Source organism: Colletotrichum siamense (genome assembly GCF_013390195.1).
Source record: "Colletotrichum siamense strain Cg363 chromosome Unknown KSG_Cg363_contig07, whole genome shotgun sequence".
In the NCBI taxonomy this organism is placed as follows: Eukaryota; Fungi; Ascomycota; class Sordariomycetes; order Glomerellales; family Glomerellaceae; genus Colletotrichum; species Colletotrichum siamense.
In genome coordinates, this window is record NW_023501020.1 from 3,979,259 (window position 1) to 4,000,812 (window position 21,554).

A 21,554-nucleotide genomic window follows, 5' to 3' on the forward strand; every position below is an offset into this window, starting at 1 on the left:
ATCCGCCAGATTGAGCCTAACGGACCAGCTTACAAACAAGCTCAGGCGTTCGTTTCCTCGGCATACGAAGGGGAAATAAGAAACCATCGAATTTCCGATGTTCCAGTGTAGAACCGCAATTATTCCCACAGCCTCACCAACGGAAAGACGTCAGTAGTACCTCACGGAGTCAGGTCCGGTGTGGGGCTAACCGGTCCAGGGGGGCGCTGGTGGATCTGCTCCGCCGGGCCGTGACTGGTCGGCCCCGGTGTTGATGACGCTTACATCGGACGGGTGAGGCTCTTTTTCGAAGCTTAGATGGAATGGCCCCTTGCTTCGGAATGTGGAAGGGCGTCGGGAAGGACGGTCAGTTAGATGAACTTATGGAACAACGACTGCGCGATGATGTAGAACGTGGGAAACGACATTATTCTGCGTTTCGTCCTTGATCGGTCTCCGGATGTTTAGGTCCGGAGGAAGTTCGGATTGTCACATTTTCCATTCTTTGTGCCAACCTAAGCGACCTCTACGGACAAGCACAGCAAATCCCGATCAAAGACCTCATCACGCAAGAAACATGGGGTACATAACATGACCGAGATTCATTAGCACGTATCTCAATTTGAATCAATCTCATCTAACCAACTCCGGCGACGGTCTAAGGCTCTCTAGCCTTCGATGCAAGATCTAGCCGCGCGGAGTCTATTACTCTAGCCTCTCAACTACCGCCCCCATCTCCGGCACCGTTCCGAGGTTCGGCCACGCCCTCCTCACCCCTCTAGCTCTACTTCCGCATTTTGTTTGGAGCATCAAGTCCACGTCATCTCGGCACGAGTCGCCGCCGCACCCCAATACCAGATCGGTCCTCCACCGGGCCGACGGTTAGTTACCGTCCAGCACCCACTTCTTCTTGTCGTAGCTCGCAGGCCACACTCCGTTCTTTCCAGGTGCGATGATTCCGTTGGGGTCGAGCGCGTTCTTGATCGCCTCGTTGAGCTGCATCTGCGCGTTGTCGTTCCAGTTAAAGGCGTCAGCGACGGGGTCCATGAGGGCAGTATGCGCGCGGAACTGGCCCCAGCCGTGTGCTGTGGTCTCCTTGATCAGCTCGTGGGCCAGCTTGCGGATGCGCGTCACGTCGTCTGGGACGTCGAGACGGTACGGGATGCCGATAACGTGGTCTTGGTTACCATTAGCACAATGTTTCTCGGTCGAGATTCACACTCAAGTTTCATGACTTACGAAGTTCTCGCATGCCGACTGCGAATGCACCGAGGTAGTCGAACCCATACTTTGTGATGAGATTCTTGGCTACATCGTGCTGCTTCTTGGCGTCTTCGCCCGAGACCTTGGAGATGGGGGCCCACAGGAGCTGACCGCCGTTGGGAAGCCAGCTATAGCTTTGTTTAGCTCATGTCTCCAGTGATGCGACGACAGGCAACTTACTTCAGACATCTCAACTCCTCCACGGTCGGAATACCCTGCATCAACAACTCACGGGCACGCAGCGGGCTCTCCCTGGCGCGGTCCTCCGGGAGGAAGAACCGCGAACCCGGTATGGCGAGGAACTCGTGCTTGATGACGCCCAGCAGGACGTCGCGGACGGGCTTGGGCCCGTAGACAGCACCAATAAGCTGCCACCGTCCGAAGTCGAGCTTTTTCGCAATGGCATTGACTTCGTCTTCGGAAAGCGGGCCCTCCTTGTCAGTGTATTTCGTCTTGGGCCCGCAGTGCGCGGCATTCAACAGAGTGTGCCGGAGAAACGGGACATTCTGGAGAACCATCTGAAGACGGAGCGGCCGGATTATGTCGACCACCTTGGGCAAGTCCGAGTCGTTCTCAAAGGTGATCTCGTAGGGCTGGTACCCGCCGGGGTTGGGCATCAGCCACATCCCGATCTTGGTTACGATGCCGAGGTTGCTCTGGGAGAAGAGGCCATCGTTGTACGGGCCGTAGCCGGTGTTGAAGAGCTGCCACGTCTCGCAGCCAGGCTGCTCGTCGGGGCGGAGATTCTTGTCGGCATTGGGGTTCGGCACGCCGCCCATCCCCGTGCGCACCAGCTTCCCATTCGGCAGCACGACCTCCATGCCGCAGTGCATACCCCAATGATCGCCATACGGCGTTGCGCCGACGCCTCTCTCGACAGCATTGCCGAGCACGGAGCCCTGGCCGACAGGCACAGAGAGCCACAGGTGCTCGCGCAGGTTGTGCTTCTCCAGGTACTCATGCAGATCCCTAAAGCTAACACCAGGCTCCAGCAGGACATAGGCGCCCTCCACGTTGACCTCGAGGATGCGGTTCATGTGGTGGCCCAGGTCCATGACCACGGAGCCCGGGACGCGGGGGGAGGCGCCGCCGTAGCCGAAGTTGCGCCCGAGGGAGATGGGCCAGACGGGCATGACGAGGTCGTTGCACAGGCCGACGAGGGCCTGGACGTCCGGGACATGGCGCGGGGTGACGACGGCCGAGGCGACGAATTTTGTCTTTTCGTAGAGGGGGAAGTGGTCGTGTGACTTGGGCTGGTTCAGGTACGAGTCGCCCTCGAGGGGTTTGTCTTTGGGGATCACGCGGACATTTTCGGTGCCGCAGATCTCTTGGGCGCGGACAATAAACTCTTGGAACTTTTCGGGTGTGAAGTTTGGAGGGAGAGTTATAGGTTCTGGGATTGGTGCCATTGTGGATGATCGGATGGCTGGCTGTGTGGAAAAGGGGTTCTCTGGATGTGGTGTGTCCAGCAGAATATCAAGATGCAGGTGGTTCTGATGCTCCTTCATATTCCATTGTCAATTGGGATATTGAATCTTTTAATACCAATCTCGACCGTCGGTCTCGCATCAATCACTATGCAACTTCAGCATGACGGTGGATCCTCGAGACAAGTCAACCTCGCGGACCGGACCACGATCAAGCAATTCATGGTACGGAGGCGACGTCGTGGGGCAGTTTTCCTTGCCCGTTTTAGATCCGCAAAGATCATCTTCGGGCAGAGCGTATACAGATACGGGGACAGTCGGCAAGAGTCAACCAAGCCATGCTACCCGGGGAACTACGAGAGACCGAGGCTCTGTGCCGACAGAGTCGAGTCCGTCCGAAGTCGATAATGAGATATGCGGCTCTTTCTACTTATTAAGGGGTGGCTTGCAGAGGTCGCTTCAGGTCAATGGACCGACCACCTGTTCGACGTCGACAGCTGCCTAATACGAACAATACCAAGCAGACGCTTACTCGTTTCGAGACTGACAGATGCTTCCGACATGTGGCTTGAGAGATGTCCGGCGTGGCCAGGATGCCGACTCCATGTAAGTGGTAACTTCCGTCCGTGGCGCAAGCTGCCCATGGTTATGGTTTTCTGTCGCCGCTGGGCTGAGTTCGATAAGGTACGAAGACACCCGCGTGTCAGGAAACTCTGTTCCACCTGACGTGACGGGTGTCGTGGAGCAGTTTTGGGTTGCGGACTGAAGAGGCATAGTATGCGAGTGAGAGCAAAAACAAAAAAGTAGTCTCTTGTCCGCTGGGCCTTCTGACGATGGCCGGCCTTGCAGGAGAAACGAGTGGCGGAAGCTGCGGACCTTGAGTCGACGGGACAGAAACTTGACATGAAACGTTATTTGACGGGAACCTTGGACACACAGACAGCCGTTCCCGCTGTGAGATGCTGCATGCTGCAAGATGCAGTCTTGACAGACGGCGTCTTACCGTCGCAGCGGGAGACGCTAATGAAACGAAACAAGTTGAGTTGGTCCCGTCCACCATGTCCGTGGGGTAAACCAGCCCGTCGGCTCGTTCGGCCGGCGTTGTCCGAGATGGACGGGCGGCAGATCATTACGGTTGCACACCCTCTTCGCCATCTCTGTGTCTCTCTCTCACACACCGACAGCGACACCGACACATTACGCTTATTTTTCTCGTTTTCTCTTGCACTCGTCCCATCTCGATTTTGGGTTGCTTGCGTTCTCTTTCAAACCTGCCACACACCCAATGGCGTGCTTGACGTTGTAAAGCCGCAGCCCTAAGACAGGCGGGCGGGCGGACTGAACCGGGGTGCGGCCAGTTCCGGAGGAGCGGTTGGAGAATTCTCGCATCGGCCATCCTCTGTCGGCGCGGAGCGGACTGCGCGGTGTTTCTAGAACGTTTCCTGCTTTGGGGTTCGTCGGCTGTTCGGCCCAGCAGAACGAAAGGGAGCTTGGGACACTATAGGAGCCCAATCCCAATACCAATACCAATACCACACACGACCCTCGGTCACCGGGTATCGTTGCGATTGCGAAATGTTGCGAAGTGCGAGCGTTGAGCTTATTTCCCCCCCGGTGGCAGCAGGCAGAGCCGGACATTGGCGAACCCCCCATGAAGCTTTGATCGGGGGTTCCCACGATTGCGAACTGCGTTGGGCACAAAGGGAGGGCGGGATATGACACGCCGACGGCCTTGCGCTCGTGAGCCACATCCCGAAGTGCGGTGCCAGATTGTCGGGCGAACCTGAATACCGTTTCTGCTGAGCGGGAGAACGTCATCAGCCAAGATCCCCTTCCCTTCAGACAGCCACACGCCATACACCCATCACACCCATCACACACACACCTTGGACTGAGACTAAACTTCTGCGTTGGAACCAATCCCTTGATCCAGTCGCGTCTTGTTCGCTCTCGTTGAGCTGTAGGTATTTAAGATTAGGGTTGTGTCCACATCAGCTCTAGAGGGGGATGCGTGATTACCACATACACTACCTCAGAAAAGGATCCGGACGTCTCCAGCTAGCTGTCTCTGTCTGAGCTTAGCAGCAACTATAAATCAACTTCAAGTCATCTGCCCATTGCCTCATTTAGCTTCATTGCAAAAAAAAGGAGAAAGACTGTGACGAGAAAAGGTCCTGCCGTCGAAAAGCAAAGTCAAGCACATACACACGCACGACGCAGCTTTGTAGTGATGGATCCCGCTGCCGCCCAGCTTGCCAACGCCGTCACCGAGCGTGTAATCATTCCCGTCAAGGGTGGCATTGATGACTGGAAAGAGCAGTTGAAGTCCATGCTTCAAGTCCTCCAGAACCAGCCCGGATATCTCCGCACTCGATGGGGCCCATGGAGCGAAGATCCGCAGAAGCTGGAGCTCCTCGCTGGTACGTGAACAACCTCCTTATGCCCGGGGAGGAGGACGGGGCGGGGAGGGATACAAAAACCGTTGCGCGCGAGCCCTGCCGATCAACGACCGGGGAAAGTTGCCGTAGTAGGCAAGAGAGAGACCGGAAAGACGCCGAGCTAATGTGACTGTGCTTCCGCGATTAGGTTGGATCAACGCTGAGGCAAGCGAGGCCTGGAAGAGGACGAGGGACTATGCCGATGCCATGGCCAAGCTGGCGCCCGTGCTGAGCGGACAACCCACGAGCTACCTCCTGCAGTTCAAGCCCTTCGCGCCGCAGGCCGTCATCAACTCGCCCATCGTCGAGACGCTGAGCTTCGAGGGCTGCCGAGAGCCGGAAGAGAGGATGCGCAAGATCGTCGAGAGAGCGAAGGCGATGCCCGGGTGCAACGGCGTAGCGAGCGGGTTCTCGCTGTGTAGGAACAGTTCCGGAGGAGGTCCAAGCAGCAGCAGCAGCGGCATGGCAAGCGGGAGTGCGAGCATCGGTGGCGGCAACGGCGGCAGGACCTTCGTCGCGGTCATCGGGTGGACGGGGGTCGAGGCAAGCCGGAGGGCGAACAAGGCGGCATACACGGGCGGTATGAAAACCGAGAGTCACCACGTCAACTTTACATTTCCCGTCAAAGGATTTGGAGGATTATAGAGACTTGTGCGCATGTCCCGGGTGCATGATGTGGTTCAGCGGGTTTTAGAAGGGGATATTTTGATGAGCAGGGCGTTCATGTGTTGAGAGGGCTGCGCTTGGTTTGGTTCTGTTGCCCGTTTTCCGTTAGCATCCCGCACCTTTCATGTCAGTAGTTTTGATGCTAGTTTCGGTTCTCGGCGGGGTCAAACGTGTGCTTTTTCTGGGTCGAACATTCTATTCAGCTTCTAGTCGGGCGAAGTGGCGAACTGCGGAATTGCGAAAAGAAAATACCATCATACCAACACCGTCTCGCGTTCCTCTCGCGTCTGTGATTCCTCGTGACCGCACTAGAAAGCTGTCAGCACGGAGATGAAGCATAGCTGTGAAGCTATCGACGTCCGCGCCCTAGGATCCCCTGCCGGAGAGAGTGCGCCGGTTCTCAGCTCGCTTACACAACACAGACGAGAGCAAGATGATGACTGGCCATAGTACCAGAGGTCTGCTCATAGCTCGGGAGTTCCAGACTCTCCCCACACACGCACTAGACGCCGTCGCAGGGGCATACGGATACGGTCACGAGACTCGCAATAGTTCGTCCAGTGTGCTTTGGTCGGTTTGTGACAAGCTGCAACCTTTTTCTTATATGCCGATTGACTTTCCGAACGCGGAACTCGAGTTGCTGCAGAACGCGGATCTTTGCGTTTGGAACCGTGGTTCTGGAGGGGTTTCTTCACCGAATCACCGTCACTGCAGTGCAGATCGAGACAAGCCACGGACGACGGGGACGAAGTGGGAATAGTGCCGGATGCTCAAGCGACTGACGCCACGCCCGGTGCCTAGTGTCGGAAGAGGGACAGCTCTCTTCGACGCCCCTCTTTCTACCGCCACCTTATGTCGCTAGACCTCGGGTACGAGCCGCTCTATCCTTTCTTCGGACGATGTTGCTCAGTTGACAGATGAATGGACGAGGAAGGGCGAGAAAAGAGATGAAGCGTCGAAGTTCCCATGTCATTAGCGCGCGACATCCCCGCATTTCATGATGCGCGTCGTCTACGGTCGGTCCACTGACTGGCATGCTGCGCTGAAGAAAGTGGAAACGGTGCAGAAGAAAATGATGAGGAAAAGGAGATCTGTGGCAGCCTTCTTCTCGCTCGCTTCTCGGCCCCTGGCATCTTAATCTTGGCGGGTTCAAATTTCCATTGGGGGCCGCACAGAGTATGGGGCCCAATGGCGATGGTAAAAGGCGAAGGGCCATTACTACATCGCTACCTCCTCGGATGGAGAACGGTCGTCCTCGCACTCTGATTGACGGTTATCTCGGCTCTCGTGTCCTGATTGATACTAGGTCGAAGCTTTCACCCACGTGGAAAATATCTCCGGGAGGGAACAATGCGGCCCTGTGGCCCAGCAGAACGACTGGGACGCAGGAGATATCACGTTTCAGAACGCACGAGGGTGAAGACGTCCCATGCGCATGAACGGCTGTTCGGGGTTTCTTGCAGGATGTGGTTCGTTGGTGTGTTTGGCCGGTGTCTTCGCCAGGAGAGCCGGGTGTTTTGGAGTCTTTTCTCCCGCTTCATTCTAGTGCTACTGTGGGTTTGATGAAGAAACTTTGCATCTGGAGATGCTGGAGACCGTCTCACCGGGAGATGCTGTCTTCTTCATCGCAGTCTGGGTCTCCCGTCGTAATCTACTGTACGTCAGCAGTTGAGCCTCTGTCCGCCCACTCTAAAAAAGCAGATGTGGCAGATGGCATGATGCGACCTTGATCACTTGTCAACTCATTGGCGTGAAGAACAGAGCAGCGCACGGCCTCAGCTGCATCCATCAAGACATGGAACCCGTGCCGATCTCTGCTGATCCAGAACACATTTTTCGCACCCGTCTCCAGCAGGACACCGGAATCTCGTGCTGTGACTCGCTGATTAGTTTACTGTGAAGGAGTTATCGACACTGTTGACCCATCGTCTCCTTTTAATATTCCCCGCCTTTTTCGCGAGATTCTTGTTAGCGGGACCCAGAAAGACCCATGCCCGCCACGCTGCGCGTATGACAAGACTGAACCCCCGGAAAGGGGATGCCTGTATTTCCGGACCCCAAGTTGCATTCCAGGAGGACCTCTGGAAAGGCCCCCGTCCGTCTGTTGCGTGACTTGATCTTTTCCAAGATCTGCGTCTGGGTTTCTTCAGCAAACCTTCCTCCGGCAGTTGAACGATAGGGATGACGGCACATCGAAAGACAAGACACGGCTGCTGTGCCTGTTGATCCTTTGTCTTCGGGCCAATGGACTGTGACACCTGCAGGTTTCTGAAGCTGTATTGCTACCGTCCTCAGGCTAACCCTTGGCGGCCGAGGTCTTCCATCGGCCTCTACCTTAATTGGTTTTTCTGCCCGCTAGAATACGTGCCATGCACGCAGGAACGGCGAGATATCAAGGAAGGGCGTGTCGATTGCAGGTCCTGTCGTCTCATATCCCTCCACCACCCTGTCCATAATAGTACGCAAGCCTTTCCTCTCTGCCACTACGGCGTCGTAGTGAAGGGCTCCTCCGACGTTACGGCGCTGTGGCGTCGGGCTAAGGATGACACTACCAATTGTCACCATGTGGGTTCCATCTGGGTCTAGCTAGTCCACCGAGGCACTCCAGCGTCGGCTAAGGGTTTTGCTTCCCGCGGCCCAGGCTGCCCGGGGCCGTTTGGACTGCTTTTCCAGCGTACCCAAAACAAAAGCTTGCCATGCTGTTGCCACAGGCTCACACTGAGGTGTAGTCAGAAAGACTCATGCAGTAAATACTCCGGGAAAGAGTGGGACATGGAAACTGGGCGAGGACGATCCGCAGCCCACTGCTGTTTGGAGAAGCATGAAGCCTTAAGAGTGGCCTCTCCCACTCGACATGGACTCTGGGGGCCCTTCTTTTAGAGTTTAAAGTCTTGACGACATCCCACCGGTCTCGCCTTGCGGACCTACCCTTCTCGCATACCGGGCGTATCCACGAAGCTTCGAGACGACCGGGCAGGACTTTGGCGAGCTCGAAACATCGACCGTACACATACTCGGCTTAGACAAGGACGACGACGACTCCGGCTCACGGCGGTTCACGATGGCGTCCAAGGTCGATTACCAGATCGCCTCGTTGGCGGCCGGCTTCACCATCGGCTTCGGATTCTTGACAGTATGGGAGGCCATGAAGCAGACGAGGAGGAACCGGAACCCGCTTCGAAGTTCATACATCTACATGATGTGGGGTGAGATTCTGGCGAACCTCGTCATCACAGTCATCGGCTGGTTGTTCTTGGATGGGATTTTAGGACCAACGTACGTCTATTCGAGACGATATCTGTTGAGAAATTTCATACTGACTCTGGTTGGCTAGGGTGCCGGTGTTGTTCTTCATCCTTTTCTGTTGGGTTTTTGAGGTCCAACTGTTGATGCAAATCATCATCAACCGAATCGCAGTCATTGCGGAAAGCCAGAAGACAATCATGAGGTTGAAATGGGGAACCGCAGTGCTCATCACTGTGATCAACATAGCCGTCTTCATTATCTGGATTCCATCCCATCTTTCCCCTCCCGTCAATGACACGTAAGTTAACCTAACTATAAGACGAACCCTTCAACGATATTGACCTCATCCCCGCAGTTTCGTTCTTATCAACCACTATTGGGATCGCACCTCCAAGGTCCTTATCCTGATTGTTGATGCCGGTCTCAACTGGTATTTCTTGCGCATCGTCAAGACAAGACTCCTAAGCCAGCATGGTCTGGTGAAATACAAGCCCCTTGTCGGCTTCAACGCCAAGCTCATGATTCTTTCTATCGCTATGGACGGCATGCTCATCGGACTCATGTCGCTACCCAACCAAGTCGTCTTCATCCAGTTCCACCCCGTCGCCTACATGGTCAAGCTTAACATTGAGATGTCCATGGCGTCTCTCATCACCCGGCTCGCCAAGGATCAAGACAGCGGCTTCAGATTCAACTCTCTTTCCTACTCCCAAGGCCACTCCCGCGGCCACCGCACGACACAGCACGATGCCAACCGCGGCGAGCACGATGCAGGACTCAAGAGCTACCACCGAGCCAGCGTCGGAGCCGTTCCCGCCGAACTGCAGTTGGACAACATCCCGAAGAGCGCGAACGGAATCCACCGAAGAGTCGACGTTGAAATCAGAGTCGACCAGACGCCCGAGCACTCCAACACTCCTTCGTTTGGTGGAAGATCGGGACACGACGACACCGGCAGCGGCAGCACTTTCTACAAGATCGACGACGAAGACTCGCTCACTGGCAACCCCGGCCACCCTCGTTCTCGCTCGCTTGAGAAGAGTAATTGACCACTACCGACGTTTTCAACGCACTGACCTTATGGTATTATCGAACACGACTGGAGGACTGGGTGGCATGCACTGGTTAAAATGCTGTTTTACACGTATACCCCATTAATGTACTTTCAAATGCACCAATGTTTTCCTTTGTACAATGTCACCGTGTGGTAAAGACAGGACTCTCGGTGGGCAGATCAATATGATTAGGAACTACCTTAACGCTGACGACCATTGTCTTGAGTGGCCTTTTGTAATAATGTGCAAAGAAGAAAAGACGTTGCTCAAAAGCTTAGGCGGACTCGAAGACTTCGAAACCGACCAAGTCGGGAGCCCATTCGCTGCCGACGTTCTTGAACTCCACAGTGTTGGAGTCATCACCCTTGAAACCATCAACCTCGACCAGCAAGCGGCCACTGTCGAACCAGTTGCCTCCAGAGATGGGGAACGCCCACCGCTTAGCAGTGCCGCCGTTCACAGAGACAGTCATGTTGCGGACGTTGGCACCAAATCCCCAGGCAGTGTCGAGGGCGACATCGTAGTTGATGAAATCAACGCCAAGCAACTTCTTGCCTTCGCTCTTGGCCTCGACGCCCTCGAACTTGACCGCAGCCCCTGACCCGATGTTGCCCACCTTCGACCCGCTGGGCAGACATCCACCACTGCCGCAAGCCACCGCGGCCGCTGATCCGGACAGCGTACCGTTCGTTGTGGCCGTGTAATACCCGGTGGAGCTGTGGACCGGCTCCGCCCTGGAGAGGTCTGAGAGCACCAGCAGCCTGAGCTCGTGGCCCACGAGGGTCGTCTCGTAAGTCCCCGAGATGGAGCCGACGTCACTCGCAGCCCAGACGTCGCGGGCGTTGGCCGAGGCCAGGCCCAGCACGTCGGCGACGTCGAAGCTGACGGCCTGGGAGTCGTTCTTCCAGTTCGCGATGCCGACGACGAGGCGGTCGCCAGAGAGCTCGCCGGCCCAGACGTCCCACTCCTCCTCGGTGAAGCGGCGGACGAGCTGGGCCTGCTTGGCGAGCGGATCCTGGTTGATTGCAATTACTTCCTTGTTGGCGACGATGGACAAGGTGTGCTCCGGCACGAGGGCGGGGATGGCCGGGGCGCCCAGAGTGAGGGGCGACTTGTTAATACTCCACATGCCCATGTGAAACCTTTCCTCTTCAACAGACAAGGCGTTGAGCCCGACGCTGAAATGCTACAGTCAGTTTCCGCGGTGATGTCAGGCAGACTATCATCAGACCACTCACATCAACATGTCCATGTCGGGGAAGGCACCAGGGCCGGTGTACTTGTAGAAGGGGACGACTTGGTTCGTGATGCGCCAGATGCTGCGCCAGCTGTTGTAGATGTCGTTGCTGATTCTCCAGCTGTTTCCAATCTTGGGAACCCTGCATGCGAAATTAGCTTCCGTCAATGTCAGCAGACAAATGCGGGTAAGTGACGACTTACCAAACACCCAGGTCGGTTCCTGTTCCCCATTGGCAAACCTGGTAGACCATGTCTCGGTCGGTGGTGTTCATCGCCTCAGCCATCGTCACGAAACGGTCCGGGGAGATGGCCTCCTCAGAGACGTAGTCGACCATCACCGTAGGGTCAATGGGGTAGCAGTTGTCGTATCTTTGGCCTTGTCAGAATCGTCCTTGAGTTCGAGAGATTATACTTACTTGAGGATATCCGCGCCCCAAGCAGCAAAGGACTTCGCATCGGTGAACTCATGGTCTAAAATCGTCGTTAACTCCAGTCAATCACTCGCAGCCACGATGATTTGCATACCCAGCGATGCAGGCTGATCAGTGGATCCGCATTGGAAGTATCCGCCACCGGAGTAGACGCCGAACTTGAGGCCGAGGTTGTGGAGGTAGTCGCCGAGTTCCTTAGCGCCTCCGGACGGGAAGAGGGCCGGGTTCCACACGAGCTCTCCGTTGGCGTCACGGTCCTTGGCTGGCCATCCGCAGTCCGTCGTGACGGTCGAGTACCCGGCCTCCGCGAGACCGGTGTCCACGACGGCCTGAGCGTTCTCCTTGATGATCGTCTCGTTCGGGTAGCAGTTGTAGTAGTTGTAACTATTCCAACCCATCTGAGGCGTCGGCGTCTTGACGGTCTTGGCCGAAGCCCGACTGGCAAGCGCCGTTAGAAGAGTGAACGCAACGGAGGCCATGGCTGCACTGGAGCTGCAATGTATGGACGTGGTCGGGCCGGGACAATTAGAGAGTCTCAATCATCGCATCTTGAACCAGTATTTAAGCATAATTCGTCGAACGACTCGTGTTCGTCTTATAGCTTGATGCCAAGAGCGAAATGCTACCATCCTCCCCGCACGGCCCCGTGTTCCCCGGCATGGATAGCTTGAGTCGAGCATTAGTGAGGTCATCGCAACTGTTACGCGCACCATTGAAATATCGTTCCGATGTAGGTTATCCACCGAGCTCCGCGCCGAGGATGCGCGTCACAAGACGAACGGGCGGATGCGCCTGGGTAAACAACGCGGGGGAATCAGCCGAATGCGCACACCGGGGGAAGGTTGCATTTGAGAAGAGCGCGCGATTCCGAGTCGGGCGCTTATAAAATGTGTGATGCGACCCCGCGATCTGGCCATGTTTTTCTCCACACGAACCGGAGCAGAAACCACGTCGGATTTTAAACTTGGCAAACGATTTCCCCGCATCTGAGTCGCAATATTGTTGGGGTTCCCAGGAGGAGAATGAGAGAAATAGGAAACACAGGCGGGATTCGACAGGCCTGCAATGACCAGGGTCACGGATGACACCGACGTTTTCCTGCGGTTACGACTCATGCGCAGATTCCGGGGGTGGGCCGACTTCATCTTCACATGTCCGCGGGTTGCGTTTCCAACGTTGCATTGAGGAAGACAGGAATATCTTGTTGTTGATTTTTCTCCTAGACGAGTGTTAAAACGCATCGCTCCCAAGTCTTGAGCCATCTTAGCCTAGGCTCCTGCAACTTTGCGAACCCAACTCTCTCGTACGTTTCTTCAGACCCATCAGTGGTTCGTCGGAGTACTAGACAGAACGCAGGCGATCTCGACCACTCAGTCTCATCATCCTCTGTTACGTCGTCGTCGGTATAAACAAGCATTAAAAGATAGTCTTCCTCCCGAAAGTAATGAAAGTCGACTTCCCAATCAGCATCGTCACCCGGACGAGTAATGATGCTGAATATGTAGTCTCCACCTTCTGTTTTCATACGGAAAAGGCTCGCCCAGCCCATTGGAACCGAGTCTTCAGGACCAGCGGGCTCATCAAAGTTGGCAGTTCCAATCGAGTTCGGGTCTAGAATTGTCTCGACCACTTGACGGCTCCGCACGAATGGTTTCGTCAAGGCTTCCACCACCAACTTTGCTGATCTGATCTCGCCGTATGGGTTGTCAGGGACTCTAGGGTTGATGCTGTGTTCCAGAAGTCTGGCGCTTGATGGAGTCGATTTCAGCACTACCTGTTCCTCAACCGCTTGTGGGCCCTCAAAAAGTACCAGGTCATCAGTCACAGCCCATGACCATGACGGTGCTCGATAAGGCTCGTTGACGTGCTGACAAAATTTCATCTCTGCTGTCCAGAGCAGGCCTTGTCTGAAATTGGCTGTCCAGATTCCAGCCAAGTATTCACCTCCTATGGCCGGATGAAGTCGCTGGGCCAGACCGGAAAACGCGGGCAGCTTGTCCGAGCCGTATGTCAGTTTTCGTTGCGAGTACGCGTTGACAAGCTCGGAATAGTCTCGAAAAATGGCGTCAATATCGGGTGGTACTGCTGTAGGACGCCGTGGAATGTCGGAGCAAATGAATTGTGCAGCATCTTCGTAAATCGTGTGCGGTGAGTTGTTGCCTGGCGGTAAGCCATCGGAAGATTTGAAACCTTGAGGACATCTCCAGTAGATCATCTCTTGCCCATATAAGAGATGCCTTGGAGACAGAATGTACTCCTGAAGGGTCCACCCACGCTCTGCCAGCGCACTGCGCCTATCCAAAGACATGAGGTTCTCTTCCTGTAGATTCTTCCGTCTCATGGTGACCTTAGATGCGTCGTTATTGCCTCCAAAGACGTGCAAAGTGGTGGAGACATCGGAGCTCTGTGCCGATTGGCTGGTTTTCAGGATCCCTGACTTGCTATCCCCTGAAACCATCGCTGAGATTGTCACCGTTGAGTTTCGATATACCAGCCCCATTTTCTTAGACTCGACCTCCCAATCCGACTTCGAATCCTGCTGTATGCACAGAGAGTCTATCCATAGATAGCGAATACCAAGATGGCGTGTTATTGTGATAGCGTCACGAAAGTTAGCCGGTAATACCTCAATATCGATGTTCTGTTGGAAGATGGCAGTTGATTCGGTTGTCAAAAGAGGCGATATCGCTCCACCCCAGCAGTGGCTCAGGGCAACGTAGTCTGCTTTCAAGCCATGGGAGAGAAGCAGACGAACAGAGCCTTCGTTCGGGGAGCTACCGACATCGATGACTCTGCTCGGAAGTTCATGTATCTGACGCGAGAGACATGATTCATGATCGTGGCAGCACTCTGTAAGCCATTCCTTGGCCAGTTGGTGATTTCTCAAGGACCCGAGATCTAGGTCAACTTCGAATCTCCCAATACGAAAAGTTTCCACAAAAACCGCCTGGTCTGGATAGAGATGTGAGCTTAGGATCATGACCCTCTGATTGATCTGATTGCTTTCAACCAACCTTTAGGAGTACTCAGTCTCAATACAAGCTGGGGAAATGACCATACGCCATAGTTCTCATCTGTCTCAATGTGCAAGGTTCCAACTTGGACAATTATTTCATCAAAGACCTGTACATCCTTAGCCCTTGTGAATCGTACAGATGCGATGTGTTGATGCAAAGTTTAACGTCTGAGACGTCGAGTCCCTTCGCAACAGAGTACATTGTTTGGGGATATCCGTCCGAGGACGCTTTGCTTGTCTCATTCCAATCTTGTGGCCACTCCACAGGTTGTTCTGCGTCGCAAGGTGTCTGCTGGAAGCATTGGAGCATGACTTGACAGAGATCGCAGCCATCGTGAGCTGACTGCTCGAGAGCGCTGAACGAGTCGTGGTGCTGGTAATAGGCATCTTGTGGAAATCTCTGTGCTTCAAAGCTGATCTTGGCGAGCTCGACCAGTGCTTCGATTGATAGCTTCGCGCAGTAGATGCATTGCTTGTTCATCTTTGGTTGTGAGTTACCGTCTGTTGGGTGTACGGCAAAAAGAGCACGAGAGGAGGACTATTGAACGAGCATGCAACGAGCGGGGTTTGAGGGAAGCGCGTTGATGAATGAGACGTCAAGACTACTGGAAGGATTCAGTGGGGTCATTTTCTTGCATGGGTAATTGGCCAATCCCGTCAATTATCGTCCTCCTTGAGTCAAGAACGAGAGTAGATGGCGACTCTTTGATAAAGACTAGGGGACCAAAGACGCGCTGAGGGGGAGACTCTGGTACCAACTTGATTTATCCTGTCTGCAACTTTTGAGGAGCAAAATTACTAAGGCTCGGAGATTTCAAGGAAGATATAGAGGCACCTTAAGTAGAGATGATGCGCATGAATCAATGAGTAGAATACGAAGAAACACATCACCAACTTCCTATGCGTAGCCTAAGCAAAAGAAAAAGTGCAAAAATGAAAGCTAGCACGACCTGGTTTCGATCCAGGGACCTCTGGGTTATGAGCCCAGCGCTCTACCCCTGAGCTACCGTGCTTGTGGGACGTATCAGATGAGCGGTGCCCAAGCATGAGTCTCTCAAGAAGCCCTGGAAATGAGTCACGGTTATGGGTCTGATGGAATGAAAATTTGTGTCAACTCAAATCCGACCAGTGGTTCCACAGATCCACAATAGGCCCGCTGAATCGTTTGAGAACCGACCCGAATGAAAACGGCTGCATAGGTTGCCGATGAACCAAGATGGTGATACAAGAGTGCTTTGTTGAGCCGTGAGTTGCAAATCGTCAAAGGTTTGCTGGCAATCAAAGATTGTCTCACGTGGTGGATGTTGCACAATTTGGATCTGTGCCACATGGATGGTGGAAGCTGAGGCAACATATGGCAGTTCAAACTGACATTCAGTATCTTGTTTTACTTTCTGGAAGCAGTTGCATTGTACTGCAAAAAGCATTTCCACTTGACTTGCCCGAAGGCCTCATCAGCTTCAAAGATGAAAGCTGAGAAGACCATTGAACTCAGCTACCATCATGGCTTGGAACTTCACAAAGGTGGCGTAAAGGGGCATCAGGGTCCAGCATCTCGCCAAAGAGCGCCATTCTGACTTTCTCCCTATGTCCTTCTGTCAGAGGTTGATATCAACATCCGGGAAAGGTATCTTAGACGTTTTCGGTCTCTTTCTCTCATTCAAAGATGAACAGTCGGTAATGCCTCAAACACTGTACGATAGCCCTGGAGCTGCAATCTGACTTTGTTCAATGTTGAAAAAAATGAGTCGATTAGAAACAAAGAGAACCTACTTGATAAATACATCGAGCCGCGTCCACTAATCGCTCGGCCGATTTGAGCCTCCAGAGGATCTTTGCGTACGTTTGGGGGTCAGATTTTCGCCTCGACAAGTTGAGTGCATAGACCGTCTGCCCGTCGCAGTCATGCGTCTCACAAACCTCGCTATTGTTGTCATTCTATCCATCTTTGCGTCTACGATTATAGCCAGGACTTGCCCGCTCGAGTCTGACTGTATCCAGAATCTGTGCAAGGACATCACATACGATATTGGTGGACCGGACTATGAGACGCCAATCGTCTTAAATGCCCGTTGCAAGAATGACGCCGGTAATGAAGTCTTCACGTGGATTGATCTTCGATGGTGTGTCGGTAACTTTGATGGGTTCCTCAAATGGGCCGATGCGTTGAGTCCCCTTTTTCTTGCCCCAAGCATACTTTTTCGGCTTTTCTCCCAGATACTCTAAAAAGGCACGCTACTTTTCACTTGAATTCCATGCAAGTTTGTCGACCTCAAACGCAGCTAATTTCATTCTTCCTTAGCGGAGGCCACAAATGCAAGGGCTGTAGATTGCAGCAAGACCCAAAAGAAAAAGGCAGCACTTTGTACTTGTACTGCTCGAATTGCCCGCGAAAGAATTGGTTCTGGAGAGGCAACAACTGGTCATGGCTAAATCTTTGTGAGTATTCCCAAAAGTAGCATGCATGCTCAGTTGGCTAACCTGAGGCGACTGTCTAGCCTACGGCATCTGGGTTAGAAATGGAGTCATTGGTTGTTACGATCACTACGGATCGAAGACCGACAGTTTGAAAACGTTGGGGAAGATCTGAAAACTTCAGCCTGGGGAGTTCTCATGGAAGACACTACACGAAGGAACAAGCAGGAAATGATAATGGACAGTATTGGGATTGGCCCTTAGGATTTTTCAACGCCTATCGAAATATTTCCGTCTTAGATATTTATGAAAGAGAGCCTGGCGTTGGTTCTACTACTTGCCGGACGCCGCCTTAGCATACTGCTCGCCAAACGCATCGTACCAGCGGTCAATTACTTCACCAGCCATGCCAGGGCCAATCGTCTCATCACCGTTTTCCAACTTCTTTGCAACCTCCTCCATGAACTCATCCACGCTCAGAGCGTCAGGGTTGTTCTCCTTCTTGTTGTCATTTGGATCCGATCGTTCCCGGTGAAGATCAGTAGCTACCGTCGGCGGTGCGATTTCCACCACTCTAACCTTGGAACCTCCATTTTTCAGCTGAGTGCGGAGGTTCATGCTCCAGAAGTGCAGCCAAGCTTTCGTGCCATTGTAGACCGGGTTGATGATTGAGAATGGAATGAAGCCCAGGACACTCGACACATTGATGATCAGAGCCGATTCCTTCTTCTGCAAGTGTGGCAGTAGGCCCAAAGCCAGGTGCATTGGACCGCGGATGTTGATGTTGATTTCTTGGTCGGCTTTTGAGAGGAAGTCATCGTCCTTGAGCACCTCGAGGGGTCGCTGGACCCCTGCGTTGTTGACTAGGCAGTCCAATTCTGGATGATCGGTGGTGATATTCTTGACAAAGCTCGGGATGGAGTCGACATCGCCGGTGTCAAGCACATAGTAGCCTGCAGCTCCAATCTCCTTTGTCGTTTCCTGAAGTTTTGACTCGGTGCGGCCAGCGAGGAGAATCTTCTTGCCCTTTGAGATGAAGTGTTGGGCCATGACCTTTCCGATGCCACCAGCGCCACCGGTAATGACGGCGCACTGGAAACCGAGATTGTCTTTCGCTGGTGCCATATTTGTTGAAGAAAGTGGTTCACAGTAGAGAGATGAAAGAAGCGGTCCTGCGGTATCGTCGGGATATAAGACAGTTGAAGCAGTATTTGCCTGTGATGGGGGTTCGCTTAAAGTGAGGAATTGGTTACTTCCTTCTTCCTCAGGTGGTGAGGCCGAATTTCGTCACCTTTTTAATTCCATATGTCGGGTGGTGACGCCGGGGCTTGTGTAGGCGACGTCATTCATCGCGCTAAGCACACGGTGGGCACTGCGATTTTGCAAATACTTGAACAAAGCGCCTATATCGGCTCAGAATTAGTAATTCATTGCCATGGAATTCTAGAAATCACTCAAAGAATGCTAGTCGCATAGTTGTTGATAGCCTAAAGATAGAATGGAGAAGGGCCCTGGACATAGCAAACTGCCTACCAGAACGGACCTCAGCTTGATGTCGGCTATGTGGTATGCAGGCTAACTCGTTTGAGGCTCCATTGAAGGAATCTAGACTTTGCAAGTGGGACCAAACAACCGAGTGACCCCCTAAAAATGGAGCAATGGGATGATGTTACATGGTTAGTTAGAATCTGTTGAGGGTCTGCAACTGAGCGACCGCTTGGTTTGGCGGGGATTACTAAAGTCACGCTGTGCATTTATGGTGATGTTGTATACTCAAATAATATTTCAAGCTCAGGCTACTCCATTCAGTATTCTTATACTGATATTCCTCCAGTTGCTTGAGATGATCCGGTGCGTTGTGTCGTCCGTTTTAAGTAATGACCATGGCTTCCCTGCTTTGGTGAACTTGGGCTGCCCTCGAAACCGCTTCTGCAAACTGTAAAGAGACTTCTCAAAATCACAGACCAGTCCGCACTATCTCCGCGAAGCTCTTATATACAATCGCTTCTATGAATGACTACTTTCAAGTTGAGGCATGTCAGCTACTGCTTGTCGCAAATGAGTCTAGTTCTGATGAGGCGGAGTTTCACATGCTGACAGCCACAAATTCATTATTTCTGGTCAGCGTGATGCACCTGATGCAAGAAGACTTTTTGACAATACCAGCACGTTATACAATACCTCCGACCAAACTTCATGAGTCAACATGCAGAGCTTTGCATTATCCCGCTCACTGTAAATTTTCTTACAATACCTTCTATCACTGACTCTCGGCATAACCGTTTCTTTCGAGCAATGCTCTCGCGAGATTGTGAAGTCTCACTCACCCATCTGCAGTTCAATTCTTGATGCGGGCCCATCAACATCCCCAGTCAAGACTCAACCCCCACCAGGGTTTAGCCATTCCCACAACCCCGTCGACCCGCCGTCAAATGTTAGCGTCTCTTTCCCTCGACGTTTTCAACAAGCCAAATGGTTTCGTGGTGTAGTTGGTTATCACGTCAGTCTAACACACTGAAGGTCTCCGGTTCAAGTCCGGGCGAAATCATCTTGGGCGAATGGTTTAGTGGTATAATACTCGCTTAGCATGTGAGTGGTCCAGGGTTCGATTCCCTGTTCGTCCAACCTTTTGTCTTGTCGCGTTGCGAATTGCTTTTTGTATCAATTGGGAATGTGAGTGGATGTGTCGATGGGCGTGAAGTGCTGAACACCGACGTTGTGGACGTATGTACCTACGCACCGCCTGGAAGTCTGAGTTCAACACTAGCAAGACTGTGTATAGAGATCAAATGTATATCATAGACATTACTCTTAGTTCTATTTTGCTTCCCTATAGTGTTTGTGCCCAGGGTGCTGTATACTTGGGCGTACTCCAAACAGAAACTTTGATTTACAGAATGTCATCCGGCTTGACAATAACCCAGTTCTTATCGGCAGTAACGGGGAGGCCCAGCTTCGTCTGCTCGGCCGTGTACTCCTCGATCATGCCGTTCATCTCCTCCATCGCACTGTCCTTGCGGTTGATCCACAGGTGGATGCCGCCCTTGGAGACGTCAACGCCATGGAAGATCATGGGGCCATCGCTATCAGGGGTATCACCGCCGGCGAGAATGGGCTTCTTCCACTCGTCAATGTAAGTGAGAATGGCAGCCCACTTGCCCGTCATCCATGTGGCAGGAGTCCACAGGTAGGGGGTCATGACCAGACCAAGGTTTGCCTCCTGATCGTACGTGCCCTCAGTGATCTGCTTGCGGGAAGTCGTGAGCTCGCCAGAGGTCAGGTTCTTCATGACGAGAGTGACACCGATAACGTTCTCGGGCTTGACGTTGTAGCCGTACTTGGGGTCGGAGGCGACCATGCGGACGAGCTCCTCGGCGGCAGCGGTGATGACGTAGACGTCAATGCCGTTGTTCATTAGCTTGTTGTAGAGCTCGACCTGGCCGGTGAAGATCTTGGGAGGAGACACCTCGGTAGGGGTAATGACATCGCCCTCGTAGTAGGTGGTCGAGATGGTGGTGTTGAGCGCCATGAGCTCGTCCACGTAGCCCTTGAGCTCGCCGAGAGGAATGCCGCTGAAGATCTGGGCCGCAAAGGGGTAGCACAACATGTCGTCAACGTCGCACAAGCGGAGGTAGTAGCTGTAGATCGTCTCCGTGTAGTTGGCCGTGTCCTTGAAGGGGATCAGCTTCAGCGAGGGATCCATGGCCTCGCGAGTGATGACACCTTTGCTCTCGAGGAACGGCAGCAGCGACTCCTCAAGATCGAAGCGGTAGCTGGTGTTGTCCATGTCGAATACGGCATAATTGCTCTGGTTGGCGTTGGCGGCAATCATCGCGTTGAGGGACTTCGCCGCTTCGGCAGGCCAGGTCTTCAGCTCGGGGCCAACGGTGTGGTTGCTGGCATAGACCGAAGGAACGGCCGCGACGCCACGGGCGAGGGCCAGCCCGAGGGAGGCGATGATGGGGTTGACGGAGGTCTTCATCTTTGCTTGCGGTGATAGCGTTGTCGAGCTAGTGTTCTTGAGGGTAGCTGCGCCTTGCCAAAACTTCGAGACCAATCTGAGAGAAGGATGCCGGCAGAGGTAAAGAACGGAACGGAAGGGGACGGGAGGGAGCGGGAGAAACCCCCATTTTCAACGGCGGCCGGGCCGTTGTCACGTTAGCAAAATGGAGGCGTCGATTGGACGAAGGTGACCCCGAATTTCGGCTTCACTCAATTCAGGGAATCATGGTCCCTCCTGTTCGCTTACCGCGCTGAGTCTAGTAGATACTGGGGTCGCCAAGGTACCGGACTCGAATGCGACTGTTGGCGTTCATTGGCGATGGTGTCGCGACGTCGCGTAACATCCACTTTGTGGGGTTCCCAATTTCCCCGGCTTG

General features: G+C 53.5%; 6 protein-coding genes across 6 annotated transcripts; 2 read left to right on the plus strand and 4 right to left on the minus strand.

Moving 5' to 3' along the window:
- Window positions 1-861: 861 nt before the first annotated feature.
- Window positions 862-2,651, minus strand: VAOA-0 (Vanillyl-alcohol oxidase; the record flags this gene model as incomplete). The annotated part of the gene is made up of 3 exons (XM_036643221.1): window positions 862-1,157; window positions 1,219-1,370; window positions 1,423-2,651. The coding sequence occupies 3 exons, from the start codon at window positions 2,649-2,651 to the stop codon at window positions 862-864; spliced, it is 1,677 nt and encodes a 558-aa protein (XP_036491396.1).
- A 2,248-nt stretch (window positions 2,652-4,899) lies between these two features.
- Window positions 4,900-5,752, plus strand: CGCS363_v011373 (uncharacterized protein; the record flags this gene model as incomplete). Its single annotated transcript, XM_036643222.1, has 2 exons — window positions 4,900-5,089; window positions 5,256-5,752. 2 exons carry the CDS (start codon window positions 4,900-4,902, stop codon window positions 5,750-5,752), a joined length of 687 nt encoding a protein of 228 aa, XP_036491397.1.
- A 3,082-nt stretch (window positions 5,753-8,834) lies between these two features.
- Window positions 8,835-10,068, plus strand: CGCS363_v011374 (uncharacterized protein; the record flags this gene model as incomplete). The annotated part of the gene is made up of 3 exons (XM_036643223.1): window positions 8,835-9,049; window positions 9,108-9,317; window positions 9,375-10,068. The coding sequence occupies 3 exons, from the start codon at window positions 8,835-8,837 to the stop codon at window positions 10,066-10,068; spliced, it is 1,119 nt and encodes a 372-aa protein (XP_036491402.1).
- Window positions 10,069-10,348: 280 nt separating this feature from the next.
- On the minus strand, window positions 10,349-12,223 carry aglD-0 (Alpha-galactosidase D; the record flags this gene model as incomplete). Its single annotated transcript, XM_036643224.1, has 5 exons — window positions 10,349-11,252; window positions 11,313-11,453; window positions 11,515-11,682; window positions 11,730-11,784; window positions 11,839-12,223. 5 exons carry the CDS (start codon window positions 12,221-12,223, stop codon window positions 10,349-10,351), a joined length of 1,653 nt encoding a protein of 550 aa, XP_036491403.1.
- Window positions 12,224-17,508: 5,285 nt separating this feature from the next.
- Window positions 17,509-18,300, minus strand: dltE-0 (putative oxidoreductase DltE; the record flags this gene model as incomplete). Its single annotated transcript, XM_036643225.1, has 1 exon — window positions 17,509-18,300. The coding sequence occupies one exon, from the start codon at window positions 18,298-18,300 to the stop codon at window positions 17,509-17,511; it is 792 nt and encodes a 263-aa protein (XP_036491400.1).
- A 1,765-nt stretch (window positions 18,301-20,065) lies between these two features.
- CGCS363_v011377 (uncharacterized protein) lies at window positions 20,066-21,157 on the minus strand (the record flags this gene model as incomplete). Its single annotated transcript, XM_036643226.1, has 1 exon — window positions 20,066-21,157. One exon carries the CDS (start codon window positions 21,155-21,157, stop codon window positions 20,066-20,068), a length of 1,092 nt encoding a protein of 363 aa, XP_036491401.1.
- Window positions 21,158-21,554: the final 397 nt, after the last annotated feature.